The sequence below is a fragment of the Phaenicophaeus curvirostris genome, chromosome 5 (genome assembly GCF_032191515.1).
Source record: "Phaenicophaeus curvirostris isolate KB17595 chromosome 5, BPBGC_Pcur_1.0, whole genome shotgun sequence".
NCBI lineage: Eukaryota > Metazoa > Chordata > Aves > Cuculiformes > Cuculidae > Phaenicophaeus > Phaenicophaeus curvirostris.
In genome coordinates, this window is record NC_091396.1 from 45,762,858 (window position 1) to 45,785,419 (window position 22,562).

General features: G+C 41.3%; 2 protein-coding genes across 2 annotated transcripts; one reads left to right on the plus strand and one right to left on the minus strand.

Annotated features, from left to right (window-relative positions):
* Positions 1 to 157: 157 nt before the first annotated feature.
* Positions 158 to 4,346, plus strand: SLIRP (SRA stem-loop interacting RNA binding protein). The gene is made up of 4 exons (XM_069858526.1): positions 158 to 292; positions 376 to 434; positions 2,608 to 2,715; positions 4,225 to 4,346. Exons 1-4 carry the CDS (start codon positions 199 to 201, stop codon positions 4,282 to 4,284), a joined length of 321 nt encoding a protein of 106 aa, XP_069714627.1. The 5' UTR covers positions 158 to 198; the 3' UTR covers positions 4,285 to 4,346.
* On the minus strand, positions 4,282 to 19,750 carry SNW1 (SNW domain containing 1). Its single transcript, XM_069858525.1, has 14 exons — positions 19,718 to 19,750; positions 18,882 to 19,035; positions 16,344 to 16,505; positions 11,199 to 11,294; positions 11,000 to 11,106; positions 10,426 to 10,530; positions 10,261 to 10,330; positions 9,500 to 9,565; positions 8,158 to 8,274; positions 7,695 to 7,836; positions 7,215 to 7,311; positions 6,263 to 6,380; positions 5,102 to 5,265; positions 4,282 to 5,024 (listed from the first exon to the last, which is right to left on the minus strand). Exons 1-14 carry the CDS (start codon positions 19,729 to 19,731, stop codon positions 4,820 to 4,822), a joined length of 1,617 nt encoding a protein of 538 aa, XP_069714626.1. The 5' UTR covers positions 19,732 to 19,750; the 3' UTR covers positions 4,282 to 4,819.
* Between the last annotated feature and the right edge of the window lie 2,812 nt (positions 19,751 to 22,562).

Sequence of the window (22,562 nt, forward strand, 5' to 3'; positions counted from 1 at the left end):
GCCTAGGACAGAAGGGGCGGGGGTTAACGGCCAATCCGCCCCGTGCGCACTCCGCGGGCCGTGGCTTCACCGCCACGGTGGCTCCTGTGGCCGGGGCCTGGGCCATAAGGGGCGGGACTTAACGGATGCAGCAACTGCAAGGGGCGTGGCCTCACGCGAAAAGGGGGCGTGGCTGCCGCCATCCCCGCGAGTCCCAAGATGGCGGCGGGCAGCGCGGTGCGCGGCGTGGGGCGGCGCTCTCGGAGGCTGTTCGATATCTTCGTGGCCGAGGTTCCCTGGACGGTGTCGAGCAGTGAGTCCTGGGCTGCCCCACTCTCCCTTCATCTTCCCCTCCCCCTTCCCTCCCCGCGTAACCAGGCGTGTGTTTCCCCGCAGGGGAGCTGAAGGAGTACTTCTCGCAGTTCGGGTCGGTGCAGCGGTGCCAGTTGCCCTTCGTGAGTGCCCCCCGCGTGCATCTCGGTGCTCCCTCCCTCCCTCCTTCCCTTCCCGCCCCCTCGAGCCGCAGGCCCCGCTCAGGCTCCGTGGGTTTAGGAAAGGCCTCTAAGTGCACCCGGTCCAAGCCCCGGCCCTGGGCCCCCGTGCCGGCTCTGCGCGCTTTTTGAACATTTAGAATCATAGAATCATAGAATCATAACTAGGTTGGAAGAGACCCTCCGGATCATCGAGTCCAACCATTCCTAGCCTACCCTAATAATTCCTATCCACTAAACCATGCCCCTTAGCACCTCGTTCACCCGTGCCTTAAACACCTCCAGGGAATTTCATTAAACAGAAATTTCCAGGGATGTTTCCCTGGGCAGCCTCTTCCAGTCCCTCACTGGTCTTTCGGTAAAGAAATTTTTCCTAACATCCAATATAAATCTCTGTTGGTGCAACTTGAGGCCAGTTCTCGTTATATCACTGCTTAGCTGGGAGAAGAAACCAATGCACACCTCTCTACAACCTTCTTTCTGGGAGTCGTAGAGAGTGATGAGGTCACCCCTCAGCCTCCTCCAGGCTAAACAATCCCATTTTCTCCAGCTGCTCATTATGAGACTTGTTTTCCAGACGCTTCACCACCTTGGTTAAAAGAGCTTTAGGAAGCCGATTCTTTGAGTCCCGTTGGCCATTTTTGACTAATTAACCCAGAAGCACCTTGACTTTCTCTGTCATGGCGTCATCTTTCTTCTGACAGAGGAGAAAGCGTTAATGTGCCTGGTCTTGCTGGCCTAAAACCCCTAAAGGTGCAGGTATTAACCTACAGCCTTTCCCTGGTGTGGGTTCATGCCCCATCCAGAGGGAAGGGCTCGCAAAAAACCTGTGGCCTTCTCAGTGTGCTCCCAAGCCATCAACCATTTATGGCTCTGCCTTTTAGGTTATTTATCTTCTGAGCACATAGATCAGGGAAAACAGGATCTAGTCCCATTTCTTGAGACGAACAGTCAAAACAAGTGTTCCTTTTCCATGCTCTTACTGCTTAGTTGCAGGTCTTTGTTGAAGGAGCAGAGGCTCTTCTGCCTGCCTGTGTTTCTCCATGTGAAGCGGTGGGCTGTTAAATTATGCTCAGTCTGTAGTCAACTTCAGTTGGTGAACTGGTAGGTTCAGTATCAGTTGAAGGCTCATTTGGAAATGGAGAAACAGTTTGAAACAGTCTGTTTTTTTTCTAAACACTGAAGCTTAGGTGTCTACCTGCCATTCTCTCTTTCTCAGGCTCAAAACAGAACGTGTTGCTTTGTTGCGAAGGCTGGCAGCTTACCATTAAACCTGCCTCTGTCACTGATGAAAACTGAACTGATGCACACGTTTATATCTTGGTTTGGTGATTACTTTAGGTCTGTTCTTTGATGCTTAAAACTGCCAGAGTTACAAAAATCAGTCGGATGTGGAAGGTGCTCTGGTTAAGACCTTAGTGGGGTACTGAAACCGGGTGCTCTGACTGCAGTACCTCGTGGGGAAAAGCTTCCCAAGTGTTTGGAAGTTCTGGCAGTCACTCCTGATGATCAGTGAATTATGTGGCAGAGCTGCTCTCAAGTCTTATGTAAAGGTTGCGATAAAAGGTGCTTCAGTAGACCTGGCTCTTCTGCAGTTATCTTGATTTTATTGACAACTGTCTTTTCCTCACTGGCAAATAATTTTTAAAAATAACCATCATTTAGTGCTCATCATCTTGAATTGCACCCTGCTTTTATGGTATCTTAAGCAGCTGCTTTACCTTACTGGATGCTTTTCAAGTATGGGGGCAGGCTTATTCTCAGATCAGGCTGCCATTTAAATGTCAATTCTGTTGTGACTAGGTTAATAGTAAGTAGGCAACTACTGCAGTGTGAAACAACCTGCTATGGGTTATTCCAGTCTTCACCTATAACTTATAATCTTAATTTTTTTTTCATGATTGCTGGACTGGACTAGAGAGAAAAGGATGCAGAACAGCCTCTGCTAGGCCCTTGCATGCTGTCAATGGAAGTAAATGTCTTACAAATGTAAAAAAGGCTTCTGAAACAGCAGGTGTACTGATTTCTCTGATAATTTCTGAATCCCTAAATTGAATATCCATATGAAGTTTTTAACAGCCTGTATGCCTATTTTCTACGGTAATACTTTTTTATTTTTTTTGTAACTGGTCACTAGGACAAAGATACAGGCTTTCACAAGCGTTACTGCTGGATTAAATTCTCAACTTCACAAGATGTTCAGAATGTGTTTCAGAAGGACTCCCACATACTTGAAGGTGCTAAGGTAATGCGCTAATTCCTTTAATGAAGTAATGAGTTGTCTTTTAATTCTGCTTTTGGCTGCATGCAGGATTATCAAAATATTTCCACACTTATTCCAAGTGTGATGAAGCATTTTGCCACTTAGTGTGCTTTAAATAATTTAGTTTATGTTCTCCTCTCAGCTTGATTCATTAGGGTCTGAGATTGAATATCCATAGGTACCACAGAGATCCCACACCAGGGATGAAAACCTCCTGCTCCGCCAAGCTAAAGGAATATGAATACAGTGGAAATTCCATGCAGCTCTTGCTATTTGTAGTACAGGTTTCTGCAGGTGGATTCCAACATCCGATTTGGGTGGTGGGAGGCAGGGGGAAGACGACATAGAATGTAAAGCCCAAGTTTTAAATTTCAGTGAAAACTTCTTTTTTGTTCAGCTATCACTTCTTACAGGAGGAATCAGCTGCCTACTTTCACATTTTCAAGATAACTGTTAATTAGCTTTAGTGTAGCTTTGTTTTTTTACTTGCCATCTCTAACACTTTAAACATTAGTAAAGGAAAAAACAGGACACTGGCAGTCTCAGTGCATTAGTGTGTCACATCAAGAGACAGTGTGGTCAGTTAAACATTGGCCTAGTCCCCCTGTAGAGGCATCTGTCACCGACTGGTCGGTTAGAGGCAGACAACTGTATCCTGTAGCTTTGCTGCAGTAAATAAATAGAACAAAGAAACAGGCATTGACAGATAAAAGGATATTGAGTCCATGGCTGCTCAAAGGCATTAGTAAATTAAGAACTTGCCCTAAGTACACTCACTAAATAGACAAATTATTAAGGGGATTTTTCTTGTAGACTTAAATATGCTTCAGCTGATCTGGCTACTCAGACTGAGTAGTAGAGTGAAACCGCAGGCAACAAGCAGGCTGGTGTTACAGATGTGATAATTCATGTCTTGGAATAATAAGAAATCTTCATTGTTCTCCTGACAACTAGTTTCTTCTTTTGAGACTTTAAATGCTAGAGGTGGTAACAGTAAAATGAGTCACCAAGAATAAGTTTGAGCAGTGAGCGTTCATTTCTTGGGTATTGTTTTGATGTTTTTCATTCTTGGAGCTGTAAGATATACTAAAAGGTCTGGGCCTCGTGAAGTATTAACAAGAGGTGCAAGAGCCTTCTATGTAGTAAAACAGAACGCAGAAGGTAGGCAGTTGTTAGCTTTCTTCATTTCTTCAAAAATGCAAGCACTTCTTGCACTTAGTTCCAGGCTAGGTTTAAACTGTTACCTTTTATTAGTTCCCCATGAAAGCACAAGTTTTTTAAGATGCATCTTGCTGATATAATCTGTAATTGCTGTGCAAATTGTGTTCAGCTTTCCCATCAGGAATTTAACATTTGTGTTTATGGCTCATGACACTGAACTGTTTATAAACCTATCTTCTGCTTTCCATATGAATGTTTTGGAAGATGGGAAATGAAAAAAATATTGAGCCTTCTTGCCTAACTAATTTGAAGCATTTTCATTGTTTACAGCTTGCTCTCAGGGAGCAGTCCCGAAGAAGACACAGTCAAAGAAAGAATCCAAGTGAATGAGCGGTGGAAGGAGGCTTTATTTCACTAAATGTACAGAAACTGAAATAAAGGTTACTGAGAAACTATGAGTATGTTTTAAAACAGAATCCAGCTGTTTCCCCTTGCTGTTCAAATAAACTGCTTAACCACACTAAAGAAATGCTGAATCATAAACTCCATAGCATCCATTACAGCATAAGACAGTAATTATATACAGCAGGAAAGCTTTTGACAGATGAAATAGAAGCTTTAGCTGCCTATAAAAAATAAAGCTGTAGGAAGGGGCTACATTCTTACCCTGAGATGCTGGGCAGAGAATTAGCTAAGTCAGAGCACTTGCTAAGGAATAATTCCTCTGTGAAGTGTTCCAAACTGGTCTCCGTTCCTCTAATCCAAGCCTAGAATTATTGTGTGCATATATATCCACACAAAACAAAGAGCTGTCAACTGCTGTATTACAACACTGTCCCCGTAAACACCTCTGATATTAAAAATGCCTTTTGCATGAAGTCCAGGCTTGTAGTCCATTTCTCTGCTACTCAAGGATCAGAGGCATTCAGTCCTTCCTTCTCTTTTTCGTCTCATGCTCATGTTCTTTAGGGCGGCTGCTATCCGATGGCCGTTTAGAACCACCATGTTGCTTAGCTTCTTCCAGAAACTTGTCCAAACCAAATGGATCCTCCTCAAATTGAACTGGTCCATCTCTGCCCCTCCCTCTGCTGTTACGATCAGAGTTAGAAAACTCTTTGTCAGGAACAAACCTGCAGAAGAAGACGTGATAACTCAGTTGACTGTAACTTCAAAAGTACCAGTGAGGAATGCTTCCTAATTTTATTACCTATTTGTCTTTATCCGAGCCTCTAGATCATCACCGTACATGTCCTTATCCACATTTTTACTTGGTCTGTAGATGTTTTGGGCCATATCTTTGCCACTTCTCCAAGGCTGGTCATAAACATTATAAATTTCATCCTCTCCTCCAGCAAAGCCACTGTCCATGCCCTGTGAAGAAGAAAGAACAGCGGTGTAATACAAACAAGTCCGTAAAACTTGAACTTATTTATTTTAACATCAAGATACACTAACAGTGTCAAGCAACTACACACAGATGGCATTATATGATTTACTACTGATTTGAAATGAGTTCAAGCACTTTGTTAGGATACCAGTGGGTTTGGGTCTGGGATTAAGTCCAGAGAACATCATACGAGTAATTACAAGCCTCAGTCAGGTCCACTTCTACTCTTCCAAAAAGCATCAAGGAGGATTACAGGCCATTCATATTTCATAAAAATAGATCATTTCAGTCTGCCCTGCAAGTACAGCTGTCTATACCAGCCAAGTACAGCCATCAAAAAACGTGTATTATTCAGAATTTCTGGAAAACATGATTTAAGCCAACTGATCCAAATCACACAGCGGCTTATATAAAGCTTGAAAGCTTTCCATTCTGCCTCCAAGTCTTTCACTGGAGATGTGAAAAAGAATGAATGACAACTCTGTGTCTATTCGGGGACTTTCTGAAGCCTCATGTATTTTATCTCTGCACACTATAAATTTCAGGGAAAATACATGTTGCTGTTAACTATTTGTATCTTCAGAAGGATTTTTACATAAGGAATAATGGCAATGGGAAGTATTTACTTGCTTCTCTCTCAGAGCACGTTTCCCTTATTCCAGTTAATGCATTTGTACAAAAGAAAATTAGGTCATTGCAGCTTGAAGGCAAAATAGCTTCATTCTCTCCCTGCTCACCAGTGAGAAAAAAAAAAAACCACAACAAATCCACCTTAATCCATTAATACATCCAGAATATTCCATTTTTGTCGCATCACCTACGGATGAAGGAGATCAAGAGTTTCCTAAAGGTGTAGAGACACCTTTCAGAGTGTGTCCACACCATCCATGAGAATGGGATTCAGTATTTCAGCCACACCCAGTATGAAAGGATGAACATGTTCTCACAGAAACCTACACAGCTGTGAAAAGGTGTTTTTACCTTGCTCAGGTTGAACAGCCTCTGGTCATACTGGACCTCGTTGGATGGCCTGGGGTTGGGTACGCCCAGGGCAATAACTTCACTGATATCTCTGTTCTCATTTCTCTGCAGCTTTGACCTGAATTAAAAAAATTCAGGTTTTATTAGGTCAGTAAACAATATTCGTTGATGTGTTCAGCTGCAACCTGATCCTGTATTAGTTGCTAACAATTTGCTTCAGGGAGCCTGATTCTGACCATTGCCTTTCCTTATGAGGTAACATTTAAAATTTGTCTCCTGGCAAAGGAAACATTTGGGAAAGTTATGTTCAGCTGGGCATGACATTTAAATTTGCTTTCCACTATCTGCAATTTACATCAAGCTGACTTGGTCTAAAATGTCATATTTATTTTTTGCAAGAAGTGGTGTAATTACATTCTAGGAAGGCTGAGCAATCTAATTTTAAAGATATTAGAGATTTTAAGCCTCCAGAAACCCTTGGTGCTCAGAGCTCTCAATGGCTTGGGCAAACAAGATACTTCAGCCTACACTCATAAATCTAAGCTTACTTCAAATGAACAGCTTCAAGAAACAAAGCCACTAATGATATTCTGGTCTCACTGAAGTTATAGGGTCCAAGTTTCAACCTTTGCTGTCAACGAGTTAATTAAATCTGAAGGTACTGAAGTTCTGCTAAAGAAAAACCCAGCCAAAACCAACAACCGCCATTCCTCCATTCATGTGGAAAATTATAAATTTAGAGGAGTGCACTGCCATACTCTAATGGAGCGAAACCATTTCATGCAATGAATGAATGGTGAATACCAGTTTACAGTGTGAACCAGTGGGTATCTTCACAAGGTCAAATTCAGGCACGTGCATCAAGCAAAAAGAGAAAGCCCAGTGTAATCGTTTCCCTAGTGGGGAAGCCAGTGCCAGTACAGGAATAAAGTGGCTTTCTTCTGTGGCTCACCTTTTGTCAGGGGCTGCTCTGGAAAGATTTCTGTCATGCTGTCTCTCTTTGCGCCGGTCATGTCTGATTTCATCTCTTTCCCTAGCTTCACCATCCTCTGAACAAACACAAGATTGCTTGTTACAAATATTTGAATATCAGTATTCTTTTACCAAAAAAAAGTGACCCTTAGCACTATCTAAAATGCTATACTTTAAGCAAACTGAACACATAGAAAGCCATTAGCAACTCTCAAATTCTCAATGATGTCCTAGACCTGTATACGCTGCTGTGAGGTTCAAAATCAGATCCCATTACACCAGCCAGTGAGTTAACCAAGTTCACTGGCTGATCAAGTAAGGACACGAAGAACAGATGTCATGCTTAGAAATTACAATTGATATTTACATATTACAAGTTCTCAGGTTATTCTCCAAACCCACATTTCAGAGTGCTAAAAAAAAAAAAATCCCACAAAATCTCAAAAATAAAGAAATGTACCTTTTTCAACATGGGTTTTGATCCCTGCTCTTCTCTCTCTGGCTTTCTGAGCCATTTCACGGAGCTTTTCCTCATGTTTCTCCTTTTCTTTCTGAGCCATCTTCCTCTCCACCTGGGCACGCATCTCTACAGCCTCACGAGCCTGCAAACATAGGAAATGGTTGAAGTGGCAGACAGCTAGCACCTGGGATGCACACAGATCTTTTATCATGGAGTTAGAATCACGGCAGGAATCAAGCCACAAAGATGAAATTCAAAGCCAGAGAGCCACAGCAGATAGAACTGAGAAACAAGACTCATGATCTGCAACAACTTAACCTACATTAAGTCACTGATTAAAAGATACTGGGGATAAGACCGTACATCTTATGTTCACTACAGTCTACTCACAGTCGATTTTCCCCGAAGAAATACAAATGTGGTGAAACCACATGGAACAAAATAGCTTAAACAACCATCTCACCTTTCTGTCAGCTATATAGAGAGCCTCAGCAAGCTTGGCAAAATTTTCATTAATATGAACAGTCTGCAGTCCTCTGCCATCCGCAGCCAGACGCTTGTCTAAGGGAATGGTGTAACCCTACAGTGAGAACAAAGGCAGTTAATCACAGAAACTAACATGATTTGTAGTAACAAACATTATTACATTTATTGTGTAAGAAAACAAAACCCACTAAACTTTCAGTCTGTCAGTAATATGCCTCAGTGGACCTCCTTTATACGTACTTCAAATTCACACCATGTAACAATAAACTGCCCCCCAATTCCATGCTCCCCCCAAATCTGAATCACAATTTTCCTTCAAGCTACACCTTAGTACAAATGACAGGTTTTGATCAATGAAGTCCACCATTTGCTCTGTGTTAAGAAGTACAGATAATCGCTTTCCCAGTCTCTAAGCTGTTTTACCATTTGTGCTTAAAAACTGTTTTACCTAAGCTGTTTTAACCCTGTTAGGAGGCTAGCCGATTCAAAATGAGAAAGGGGGAAGGCTGACAGCAAAAGCAAGAGACAATAACTGCTTTCATTTTGTGCCTTCAAAATTTTGCCTTCAAAAGCTGAAACTTAGAAGTATTTATAGATGATATTTTAGGATTTTTTTGAGAGCTCTACAAAATTTTTGCTTTGGTTTTAGCATCTGTAACCTAAAATTTCATCTGCTAATTAGTGTTAGTCCCAGTTATACAGCTGTGTTGGGGTATTAAAAAAGAACATCCAAACACGCAGCTTTTCCTTCCTCCATTTGAAGAGGCTGCCTCACCACAACTTGCTAAGTTTGAGAACGATTAGACCAGTTACTGGACCAAAGTGTAAATTCTCCCTCCTCTCTGAGCATAAACTTACTGGTTGATAAAAATCAAAGGGACAGGGCATGTCTACTCAAACAAGAAGTAAGAACAGCTAAGCTAACCTTTGATGAAAATGAATTGGTGAAGAATGCGACAAAGCAAACTTTCCACAAACTCAGACTGCTGTTTCTCAATGAACTACCCTTCCTTTTTTTCAGTTTAGATGGCTTTACCTTAAGGGCTTCAGACTCCACATACTGCACTATTATGGGCATTTTAACTAATGCATAATCTTTGCCATGAAGTAATAAATTCTCTCCCACTTCTATATTCCTGTCAATTTGATAATCCAGATATGCCAAAGAGAGAAAAACTGAGCTGTATAATTGTGTGGGAAGCAGCCAGTTTACCTAACTCCACAGGTTTAAAACAAGTATTATTCAAGCTTAAATAATTTGTAGAAGTCTCACAGCAGGGTGCAACATTAGAAAAGTGAATTTATGACAACTCAAATACCTTTGCATTTTTCCAGTTTGAAATGCATGGAGGAATTTTCCACTCTTGCTGCTCTTTCACGGTCATCTGATTTAAAAGAGGAAGCAAAGTCATCTTTAGGTTTACAGCAAAAGAAATACTGTTTTCTTTCTCAAAGGCAGCTATGAAACCATTGAAATAAATGAGTGCAAGGTTCAGGACACTGCTACAAAAAACCCAATCCTTCTTAGCAGCAATATGATGTTCATTTCTGTGCTGTACCTTTGCCAACACTGAGTAAAGCTATGACAGCTTTTCAGCCATCCTCTTAAACTCTCCTCACGCAGACTGGAACTCACAGCCAGCTTGTTAACATTGGCACATTTCATGGCAGTTCAAATTGCAGGAAACTCACGAACCACCACCACACTCACGTCTGAGAAGGATGCTAATCCTTAATAACACAAGCTACTGTTATTAAGGATTACCTTAATAGTACTGTCTAACACCAGCATCAGTCTACCAAGGCCAAAGCCCCAGGCAAGTCATCCATGCTGTGGACAATTCCAGCAATTCAGCTCTGCACAGAATATGAGAAATCTACTCAAGCTCTGATATAGGAAGAGAGGTGCTTTCAGAACTGCCCAAAAAAACCCCAAGGACCACACCAGGCACCAAGTTCATCACTTCATCTCACAGCAAAAGAACAATAAAGATAAGGTACACAGAAATGAACCAGATCAAAATAGAATTTGTTAGCCCATCTAGAATTCAAAACTGAGAACAGCTATGGCATTTCATACCTTTCTACTAGGAGAGTGCATCACAGGTGCTGGAGGAGAAGGTGGTCCACGGGGAATCTTCTTGTTAATTCTGAACAATTAAGAACACAAATACAATCAGCATGTAATATATGGAAATACGCTACAAGACCTTCTATTTGCCATGAAGAAGTTTTGAATAGTTACTTGAATCTTGGAGGCTCCATAGGGTCCTTCTGCATTTCCACCATCCGAATAACTCTCTGTTTTGCCCCAGAGTTGAAGGCGACACCTTGCTGGGATGGTGTGTACCTGAATAAAACAATAAGAGCATTGAGTTCTCTGCACACAGCTAGATACTCCTTTCCCACCTCCACTTTCACTCAGTTCAATGCTCTAGCTGCACTTTTCCACTGTCAATACCTGTAGCTGGTAATGGCACAGAGGGAAGAACCTTATCATATGGCTCATCTTGGGTTAAAACTCCCAGTAAAGGCTCTGTTTGCAGGGCAGCATCATTCATAGTGCTTCCTGACAAATCTACATTAAGTTGCTAAAGCAATAACCCCTCCACAATGTGCATCAACTCATGACATGTTAAGACATCTCAACCCACTTCAAGCTAAGTTCTCATTAGAGGGCTAATTCAAAATGCATATACCAGTTACATATTATTTCCAGAAGAAGAGAGGAATTTATATTCTCAGATATTCAAGGAATATCCTAATTTTAATCAATTTTGTATACAACACCACCTTACACACACACCAGCACTACATACCGAATGTACTGTGCAGGAGCTAGTTTGTCAGCTGCTCGAACTGGCATGGCTGCCGCAATTTTTTGGGAGACTGATTTCTCCAAGGCTGCTCTTGTCTTCTCTGTTATCTGAAGGCAAAAGTACAACAGAATGCATCTCATCACATACACAAGACACATGATGCACATCTGACAATGGGACACGTCAGTGCAAATATTACCTCTCGAATTGTCTCCTCATCTGGTCTTTGCAGTTCAGGATCATCCACATTCATGACCTCTTTTGGCACAAGATCTGTGTATTTGCTGTAAATAACCTGAAAGACATTATATTTTTTTAGTGCTGGTGATTAGGAATAAATACACGTATTTCAAAGGTACTAACTGAAACTTGTGTACAACTCCAAATACATTACAATTATGTACTCTTCAATAACTCCTATAGAACAAGAATATACTCCAGACCCCATTTTACAGACTGAATAATGGAAGAAAAGAAGCAATTTGATTAACTATAATTATGTAAATCACTTTCTGAGCTGGGATTAGACACCAGTTTCCTGCTTCCCATTCTTACTCTTTTCCTTTTTCAGGCTCCGCAAGTCAGACAGATAAACACACATTTGTACTTCTGCTTTCAAGTATTTTTGCATCTAGATCTTTTGCATGTCATTATGTTTGCCACGTCCTTGAAATAATAAATGCTTGAGAAACCTGTTCTTTACGCTTCCCCCTATATGAATACTTAAGCTTTCATACAACCTGCAGCTACCTGTCACTAACTTCAAGCTCCAATTTTAAGTATAGGGAAGAACACTATTACATGGCTACAGGGAAGAATTTATTGAACTTATTGTATTAATGTTTCACATTTGTCCAACAAAATAACATCAGAAAGCCTTAGTTCAAGCAGTTAAAAGTCAACGCAACTATTATTTCAAGTTCATTAATAAGTGCACGTCCAACTATTAAACAGACCTTTTGTCACACCAGAGCCATTTACTGCTTCTCATCCCTCACTTCTGAAATGTTAATCCCTTGAATAAGTATCAATAATATCCTAGCTTGTCAGATGCTGAAAAGCAGTGCCTCTCTAAGGAAGTCCAGGTTCAAGTGTCTTGCTGGATGAAGAACAAAATACGCTGAAAGAGCTCAGAGCATCCCACAAGACAAAGAAGTAATAAAAAAAGTCTAAGAGGTACTTCAAAAACTACAGTACGCCTACAAATGAGCTACAGGAACTAGTTAAATCCTAAAATACTGCATGCAAACTGCATTTATGTGAAAAAAAAAATATGGATAATATGGTTTAAACTAGCCTGAAAATACCAAAATTTTTGTCTCCATCAAAAATATGATACACTTGCATGTTCTAACTGGAGTCTTTTGAGGTGATATAGGCGGAGAGATGAAGATATTGCACTGGGTTGTTGTTCTAGATGTTCACTTTACTTTAACAGCAATGTTGAGACATTTTATTAATCTGAGAGAGAGATGATTGGGACTGTTTGATATTGTACTATGTCCATTCACTACTGGTTTTCATCTATGAAATTTAAAAGCAAGCACCAGCCTGTGCTTTAGATATTTTATTGCGATTGCTACTGAAAAGTAGAATCTCCTTCCAGGCCAAAAGGAAATGCTCTATTTTTGGTACAGCTAAATGCTTCCTTCTCTGGCTGGGGCATCCTTAACAGGCAGCAATTAGGAATCCGAATGCCACTGCCACCCAAGAGAACAACCTTACCTAACAAGTCATGTAAGGTACTCTAGCTCACAGCAGAATTCAGACATCCATCACGTTCTTGTTTCACAAGATACCTGATAAGCACCAGTGTCCTGACAGTAAGATCTTCATTTTTAACACATAAATCCCTCCCCTCAACATATTTTATTCTACACATCCAGAGAGCCCTGTACAGTGCTCATCAATCCTTTCTGTAAGTTGAGCATTTACCACTGCAGAATTAATTCCTCCATTGTCAAAGCACAGTTTCTCCATATGAAACATATGATATTTTAGAAGTCATTACAATTACCTGGCTGGAAGACTGCACACACAGCAGAGAAAAAAAAAAAATCGTCAATAAGCTAGCAAACCAAGCTCTTCTACAAAGGTAAATACTTGGAGTAATGAATACTTTTGATTATTTGAGTGATATTCATGTTCTCTTGTCCCGTTCCATCACTGTGACAGGAATTCCTTCAACAAGGGAACTACTCTCTCTTTGTGGGTGTTTCAACTGAATTCACAGTCTTGAAAAAAAAATTTGGTAAGATTTGTGGTTCTTTTTGTCTCCTTTAACATCTAAGCTGCATCCTTGGGCCACTAAGAAGAAATACAATTTTTGCACAGAAAAAGTTTATTCTTTGATTTCACTCTCTCTTCTGTCTTAATAAAAACACAGGAAGCAATAATATGTCCTTAGTTCTTTTTAGTAAAGGGACAAAATATCAGCATCAGTCTCACCAAAATATACCAATTATTAATGCACTGTTTTAGCCTGGCTTTTAGTTATGCAAGTAGAGAAAGTATCGGAAGAATCTATAGCAGCCCAAGAGCTAAGCTCATGGCAAATGCTGGAAACCCTTCATCTCGGCAACCAGATGGAACTCCACCCTCAGATCAATAAGGTCACGCATCTACGTTTGTCAACATTATCCAGCATTTCGTGCTCAGAGACTTTCTGCAAGCCCCCAAAAGGAGGCTTGTTAGACTACCTCATGTATGTCAGCATTTTTCAAAGAAAATCCTCTGAAGCAACTATTTTTTAAATATGTAAGGGGAGAGATAAAGAGAGATGAACCACTGCAACAGCAGAAACTGCTGACAAGCCAGCTAGATATAGGGTCCAGATGATGGAACTGCTGCCTCTACAAGAAGACAGAATACTAAATTCAACTTCAAAAAATCCATAAGCTGTAGCAAAATCAAAATTTGCTTTCTAACTCAGACCAAGTAGCTCATAGAATAGGATAAGAAACTTCATCTCATTTCTGGCAGGCTGCTAAGAATGTGTTTCTCTTAGAGCTAAGTATTAAGATTGATGAAATATTCGAATTATGACTGCAACTCTCAGGATAACGAAGCTTCTGTACGTAATCCTACTGATGCTGCACTAGCACAAGTTCTCTCTTACAGAAAATATTCCACAATACTCAACTAAACACGCATCACAGAAGAAATGCTCCCTATGTCATCTCTGCCAATACTTTCTCTCCTGAAAAACAAATGAAGTAATAACAGTTGTGCTACTTCCAATGAAAATGTTTCAAATATCTAATTCTCCCCCAGTTTTACTCCCACTTCAATCACTATACTTAATCTTTAGTCTCAGCATTCGCATCCAGCTGGATGCAATCAGAATCAAGCTGATCCATAAGGCACAGCTTAGGGTTAGAAAACCCTAATTTCAGTTCTACAGAGCTCAGCCAAGAGGTGCCGGTTTTGGAAAAGCGAGTCATCTCCTCCATCCTGCTAAAGACAGCCATGAAATAAGAATATTACTGCTTCTTTACAGATGCCATACAGAAGCTTAGTGAATGCTGGTACAGATCTTCATGAATCAAGAACGACAAATACCAGTATCTTAAACATAACTTCACCTGTTCTAATTACTTTCCTCACTGAGCCAAATAAGGCACAGTGAAACAGTGACTCGGTCCTTTTTGCCTAAACCCTACTACCATTCGTAGTTCTTTTTCAAATATACTTAGGTCCCAAACCAAACAGTTCTATTACATGAAAATTAAATCTGATCCTACAAGTAAGTAAAGATGTATTTGACAAGTTGTAAAAATAAAGGTTTAACTGTACTATTTTTTTCCTCTTATTTGCCCTACAGCTTCCGCAGAATCAGTACAATTATTACTGCTTGTCTATTATCATCCTCCAAATTTTTTTATGCTTTCGGGTAAGTCAAATTTCTATTTTGTATTAAGTATTGAGTATCAAGTTTCAAATATTTAATATCACTGTATTATATTAATGTAATTAATACTACAGCACCTTCCTCTTGACAAATGATTCAAGACACTAAAGTCTGACTGAATCCCAATGAAAGCCCCTTCAATAAAAATACTGCTGCTATTCTGCTTAGTCTAACTACTTCCTACAGTATGACAGTACAGAGTCCAACTAATCACTTTTTGCAAAGGTACTTTAGATGCATAGGATGAGGATACGCAAGTTGTGACATCTTTTTTAATGCTAAAGGGTATTAGTTAAATATAAAACCCTACTAGCATTAACCTTCTGCAGCTGTGGCAACTGTAGGATCAACTTAAAACAACAAAAAACTTTATCTGTTAAAAAAGACTTCCACTGATATTCTTACAATGCTCACCATATTTTTTTGTTTGTTTGGCTTTTCTGTTTAAATAGTTTTTTCCCCTTCCTAATTTTGCAGTATGACATGAGACATATTACACACCCCTAAGCTTTTTAAGGCATCCTTTGACAGAAGTCAAATTATTTTCAAAACAATTATTCATATCAATCAACTGCAATACCCTCTGTAATGAACTTTCTTTTAAGATTTTCTTTGGGTTAGGAAACGCTTGCTATAACAAGCAGCTGGTCAAATACCTGGGCATGCCTCCTCAGTTTTCCAGCCCCCAACATCTGCTAAGAGAATTCAAGTTTTAATGTGGTCCACTTCCTTATATTTGAAAAGGTGGATGTAGATACTCCTCAAAGTAGACTTCGGAGACTGAAGTGGTCTCCTCAATACTAGTCAGGATTTCAAGACAAAGTATTGTCTAGTCAGGAGTTAAAGACTCTTTATTTCTAGCAAGGCCGCTGTGTTGGCTCCCACTAAACTCCATTAGAATCTGACCACCGCTGAACTTAACACAAAAATTTTGGAATGTAACCAACGGCAATACTTTCTGCTGCAATAAAAAAAAAAGCACCTAACAAGATTGAGAACAGCCAAAACCTTCAAACGTTAATTAGTAAGACACAAGGTGTGTACACAAGGTGTAGTGTTCTGAAAGCTGAACTGTTTTCCATTTTGTGTTCTGCGCCCCGCACATCTCAACACACTGACATGAGACTGCCTGTGGTCTCAGTTTCTTGCCTTCACTGGAAGGCTCTCTAATGAAGGCTGCTAAGCTAAAGAGCAAGTTTTTTCTAGAGACTCTCACCATTTCTCACCTTACCTTTTAATTACAGAACAGAAAAGACCAGTCTGATCTCAGGCAAAATACTCATTTCTGTCTGACATGACTTAAGTTCTAAGCTCTAAAAAAACAGGACACAATCCACTTGGCTAATGCCAGACCAATGAGCTCAAATATATGCAATGTTTAAATAAAGCTTTTTCAGTTATACATGTCAGTCCACATATCTGAAGAAAAGTTACCTTGTCCTTTGATTGTCCCTGTCGAGCAATTGCATCGTATTTTATTTTTCCTTCTGCATCCACCTGAACAGCCAAAGCATTGGACATTTTCTTCTTTCGGCCCATATCCAATGGGTATTGGGCCACATGAATTTCTGGGAAAGCACCCCCATCTCCAAAATCCTACGAAAAAGAAAAAGTAATGAATGACTGGAAGACAAAAACATGGTATAAGGAAATGGGAAATGGAAGGGAAGAGGGGATGGGGTTTAACAAAATTAATCGCAGGCAGAATGCTTGCATAACTTTACTTGTTTAGCAGGTAAGAGAGCAATGGACTATAGAATTTACACCGATTAAACAAAAAGGCACTGAAATGCAGAGACATCTTGCACAGAGCAAGAGCCCGTATCGTTGACTAGAATGTGCAGGAGCTACTATGCTACAGACTACAATGCATGACTAAGTATTTAATTCACATGTGAGTTATTAATTAGAATTTCAAAATTTACCTTCTGCAATAAGACAACTGTGGAAACACTAGAATTAAGAGAGCAGCAACTTTTTGATGAAAATCTCTACTGGTTATTTATTGCTTTTCACGCCATAATCAAAGCAAGAAGTTAAAAAAGCTTTCCATTCCTTTCAAAGTCTTTGACATGTGAATATTCTGAAAACTGGGCCAGTGCCCAACAGCCCAATATCCTTACAACTTACTTCCTTTCTTGCTCAATGTGTTGCTGTAATAGCATTTAATAAACAGATACCCAAAGACCTCTTAAAGTAGACCATCCTGACTAACACCAGAGGATGCACAAAGAACTGGTACTATTCACAAAACAACTTCAGGCTACAGTTTCAAATACAATTCTTCAGAGGAAATGTTTGCTTGAAGCAGCATGAGCATCTCTCCCTCCCTCTGTTGGAATGGCACTGCTTATGTGGAGTCTGATAATGAACAAGGTGAAAGAAGGGTAAGTGTCTTAGGCAGATGTATCTCCCTCCATGTTGACTATATGACCAAATAGTTAACATGACTGCAGCAAAGAGCACAGACTGAGGCTGGACTAAAATGAGCAGAACGCTTCCTTCCAAAGAAGAGCATGCTTATGCTGTCCTAAAGTGCTCGCTGAAATACAGCTTCAGTTATTTAGTGCCTTTCACTGGATGTCCCGTGTTCAATGATTAGTTACAGAATCAATGCTGAAGCATTAGCCAGAACAAGTCAGCTCTTCCTCAAAATTTCTCGCGTTAACTCTTGATCTATTAAGAACAGATTTGGTTTTCCCAGTGATGACATTCCAGAACCACTGGACAAAGGTTATGCTTTGGAAATGTCTACCACTCTTGAAGAATTTGCATTTGTTTATGAGGCAGAAAGGAACCCTTAATAGTCTTTTTGAGATGTGCATCACTTTGTGGCCCAGTGACAATGGAAATTCTTTGAAAACTGTCACCACCTGACTTCTCAAGAAGTTCTTTTGCTAACATTTATAAAGAATAAGCATTAAAATACTAACTGCAGTAATCAACAGTCTAGGGAGAGAACGCTACAGTGAATGCAATGAAAGTATAACTTTTAACATCGTATATTTTATTAAATGCTGAATCTACTTTTTTTTAAATTTAGAGAACCCCTGGAACTACTATTTAGAGTCACCTTATCTAGCACCAACGGATCACCACGCCGCAGTATCAGATCCATCTCTACGAAAATAGGACTCAAACATAAATGAGAGTAAGACTGTTACTTGCCCATGAAAGGGTGGCATTTGGGGACAAAGCAGAATCACACCTGAAATACTGCATGAAAATATCAACAGCATGCCTTGTCCCAGGAGCAATGGCTGCTGACTTATCAGAGCAGGTTTCAGACATTATTGCCAAGTATCATTTCAAAATCTGCAAGGTTTTGTGGCTCATAGCAAGAAACTCTTGCAAACTAGGTTTGTAATCGCATTATTCACCAGTATTTTTCCAGCTGAAATTACATTAAACTGGCATGGATTACAGTTAAATACACGCAGCATAGTCCAAACCCCTTTTGCCAGTAACATCCTTAAAAAATTAGTATCTGACAAATTTTTAGGTTTCTTTCCAAATCTGATAATTTTCTCCCCTGCTAACAGCTATCTAAAACTAAGAACAGAATACACATGACCATTCTGTTCTCCAATATACATGTTTGCTTAATTCTATCTATAATACAGAATATGCATTTAATAAATAATAAGAGAGTAACAATGCAGATGTCTTTCTCAGAAGATCCTTGTCTTCACAGACTGTAAGCTGAAGGGATCATGGGCCAATTTCCTTATTACAACAAAACAATCTTTGAAGGGAAGAATCCTTACCCTGCTTACCATTAAACGTTTCAAGTTATCTGGTGACTAGAACAATTTCTCCCAACCCAAGGAAACACCATTCAGTCTGGATGGAAATTCTGCATCCAGTAAGACTTTGCACAATTCCATGCTCAGAATTTATTTCTACTCCAGAAAATATACTTCTTTTCCCCATTAGCAGACACACTACTACAAAGCAAATCTAAATACCCACCTCTAGCACTCGTGGTATCCATCCTTTCCGGTAACCATATGGGGGAGGTTCCCGTCGTGACGACACTAGAGCAGTCTGCCTAGATTTTTGAGCTCTTGCTCTTTCTTCGAGTTCTAGCTGGTCTTGAGACAGCTGGGTCGGAGCTGGTAAAAAACTGTACATTCACAGACAGTCACCAAAAAAAAAAGAGAGAGAGATACACAAAGTTAATTTCACTCAGTGACAATCAAACACCTTCGAGTCTACTACTAAACTATTACATTATCTACAGCCACTCTATACAGATTAAGAAACAATTTGTGAAGCTTGAGTATTGCAATCATAAACCTGCATGCAGTAACTTCTGAAATTAAAAGTGTGAAAGCAACACACGTTCTCTTGGCATTCTGGAAGATCCCTATAAAATCCAATGCTGAATTCATCCACATTCACGCCTTGTTTGAAAAAGAGAGTGCCACAATGTCCATTCTCCAAGAAGAACGTCACACACCACCGTCTGCTCTTTCCCCAACCACGGAGCAGAAAAGCAAAACACGCCCTTAGTCCCAGCGACTCGCTCTCGGGAGGGAAACCCGCACAACCCCCGCCGGGACCCAGCCGAGGAGCTCCTTCTCCCCATGGGAAGCGGGCGACGGAGGCCCCGACAAACGCTCCCTCCCGATGGGCCCCCCCCCGGGCCTCACAGGCCCCACGGCGCGGCCCCCGCCCCCGCGCTCCCCGCCGCGCCGACCGGGCCGGGGTCGGGGCTGGGGCCTGCGCCGTGGGGCCAGCCCCACGGCGCAGGCCCCAGCCCCGACCCCGGCCCGGTCGGCGCGGCGGGGAGCGCTAGGCCGCACCTGGTGAGCGCCATCTTGCCGCCGTCCCGCGAGCCAGCGAAGGCAGCAAACTGCGCACGCGCCGCGCGGGGCCTCCGAGGGACTCGCCCGCCTCCGTGACGTCACGGCCGGGGGCGTGTCGGGGGGAGGGGCCGGCGGGCGCCCAGGTGGCGCTGGGGGCGGTTGGGGATAGCGAAGGGGAAGGTTTTGATTTCACGGAATCACAGAATCACCAGGTTGGAAAAGACCCATCGGATCATGGAGTCCAACCATTCCCATCAATCACTAACCCGTGTCCCTCAGCACCTCGTCCACCCATCCCTTAAAGCCCTCCAGGGAAGGTGACTCAACCCCCTCCCTGGGCAGCCTCGGACAGGGACCAATCACCCTTTCCAGGAAATACTTCATCCTGCTGTCCAGCCTGACCCTCCCCTGGTGGAGCTTGAGGCCATTCCCTCTCGTCCTGTCCCCTGTCACTTGGGAGAAGAGGCCAGCATCCTCAACTCCACAACCTCCTTCTCGTCTAAGTAACTTCGATTTTTTAAAGTTAGACAGATTGTCCCTCTGATAGCATGTTGGGCTTTGGGTTCTTTGGTTTTTTTTTTCCCAAACAGTGCTTTTCCAGAAACTGTATGTTCTTTCATAGAATCATCGAATCATAGAATCACCAGGTTGGAAAAGACACAAGGGATCATCGAGTCCAACCATTCCTATCAATCACCATACCCCTCAGCATCTCATCCACCCATCTTATAAAGCTCTCTAGGGATGGTGACTCAACCACCTCCCTGGGCAGCCTCTGCCAGTGCCCAATGACCCTTTCTGTGAAAATGTTTTTCCAAATGTTCAGCCTAAACCTCCCCTGGCGGAGCTTGAGGCCATTCCCTCTTGTCCTGTCCCCTGTCACTTGGGAGAAGAGGCCAGCACCCTCCTCTCTACAACCTCCTTTCAGGTAGTTGTAGAGAGCAATGAGGTCTCCCCTCAGCCTCCTCTTCTCCAGGCTAAACAACCCCAGCTCTCTCAGCTGCTCCTTATAAGGCCTGTTCTCCAGCCCCCTTTGGAGATGATAATGTTGATGCTGTGAAAAAGGCCAAACTCATTAACCAATACCAATCTGATTATTAAGCAGGTATTGCTTTAATAAGTAATATGTCATCAGACACATAGGGAATCATTTTAGACAGGAGGGAGCTACCTGAAAGGAGGTTGTGGAGAGGAGGGAGCTGGCCTCTTCTCCCAAGTGACGGGACAGGACAAGGGAGAATGGCCTCAAGCTCTGCCAGGGAAGGTTCAGGCTGGACATCAGAAAAAAAACTTTCACAGAAAGGGTCATTGGGCACTGGAACAGGCTGCCCAGGGAGGTGGTTGAATCACCATCCCTAGAGAGCTTTATAAGATGGGTGGATGAGGTGCTGAGGGGCATGGTGATTGATAGGAATGGTTGGACTCGATGATCCTGGAGGTCTTTTCCAACCTAGTGATTCTATGATTTCACCTAATGTGTGTCCATTGAGGCTGGTTACAGGACTTTTATGCTCATTAAACATACATATTCATATAGATTATGAAGGAAGGAAAAAAATCATTAGGAATAATAAGGATAATAAGAATCAAATCTTGGTTAGCTTGCAGGAAGAAAGAATGTGATTATCACACGAGTTCAGTTCACTTACTAGTTGAAACAAGGACAGTCCCCCAGCAGGAGCAAAGGACAGACCTGAGCTCACCAAGAGGACACAATGAGGAAGGAGATAAGAGAAAGACCACCAGAGGCTTCTGAAAACACAAAGAAACTACGATGTACGTACAAGAATGGGTGATAAACTAAATAAGTTCCTGGCAAAACAATGGACATGTAACATGTTTCTGGGAATCTATATGGATATGTATATTTAACCAGCATTTCCTGGAATTGATATGATTATGTATGTTTAACCAGCATGAAAGTTGTGTAACCAGTCTCAATAGTTGGACACATTAGGTGGATTACTCCGTGTGTACTCTGACATTGTTTATTAAAGAAATACCTGTTTAATAATCAAATTGGCACTGATTGTTGAGTTGAGCTTTTCACGGCATCATTCTATAATCACCTCTGTTTGCAGGCTTTCCCCATCTCAAATGCAAGGTCAGGCAGAGAGCTGTAGCTAGCTCCAAATTAGCAAGAGATTCGCCTTTTGTGAAGTTCATAGTAACATTAAAATTAGTCCTTGGAAATTAATAGAATATACATAAGTTTTCTGGAAAAAAGTTATACATGAGCATGTAAGTGGATACACATTCTGTCCCCAGCTCTTGTCTTGTGGCATGCAATTGATGGAGATCACTGCCTTGTGTTGCCAGGCGCGATTAAAGGGTGCTTGCTTTCTAAAACTCCAAAACGAGTCTTAGAGAGTTTATTTCCTGGCATTTTCAGTATCAGAACAACAAGTGAAGGGGGAAGCTTAGTACCATATCCCTCTTTTTTTCAGACATCCTGCCTATTCAGATAGTTTCTGACATGTTCAATAACTTTCTGGTTCATAAACCACACCTAAAGGTGTCCAAGTGAAAAGCAGAAATTACAAAGCAAATGGATTGGAATAAAATGTCTTACTCTGTTATCTGCTACTTAGATATCTTTGAATTGGGACATGAGAAAGAAAGGAAGAAAAGAGATGTAAAGTGCTGTAAAAATATATTGATTTAAAATAAAAAAACTTAATATATGAAATGCCAAGAGTTGTCTTGTTCATGTGCAGTGGGCATCTGTATGTGACATAGTTGGGTTGTTTTTTTTTTTAAAATCAAGCCAGGAGATGCACTTTTAGAGTATAGCTACAATGTAGAACAAGAAAAAGTACTTCCCAGAGAACTGGAAACTAGG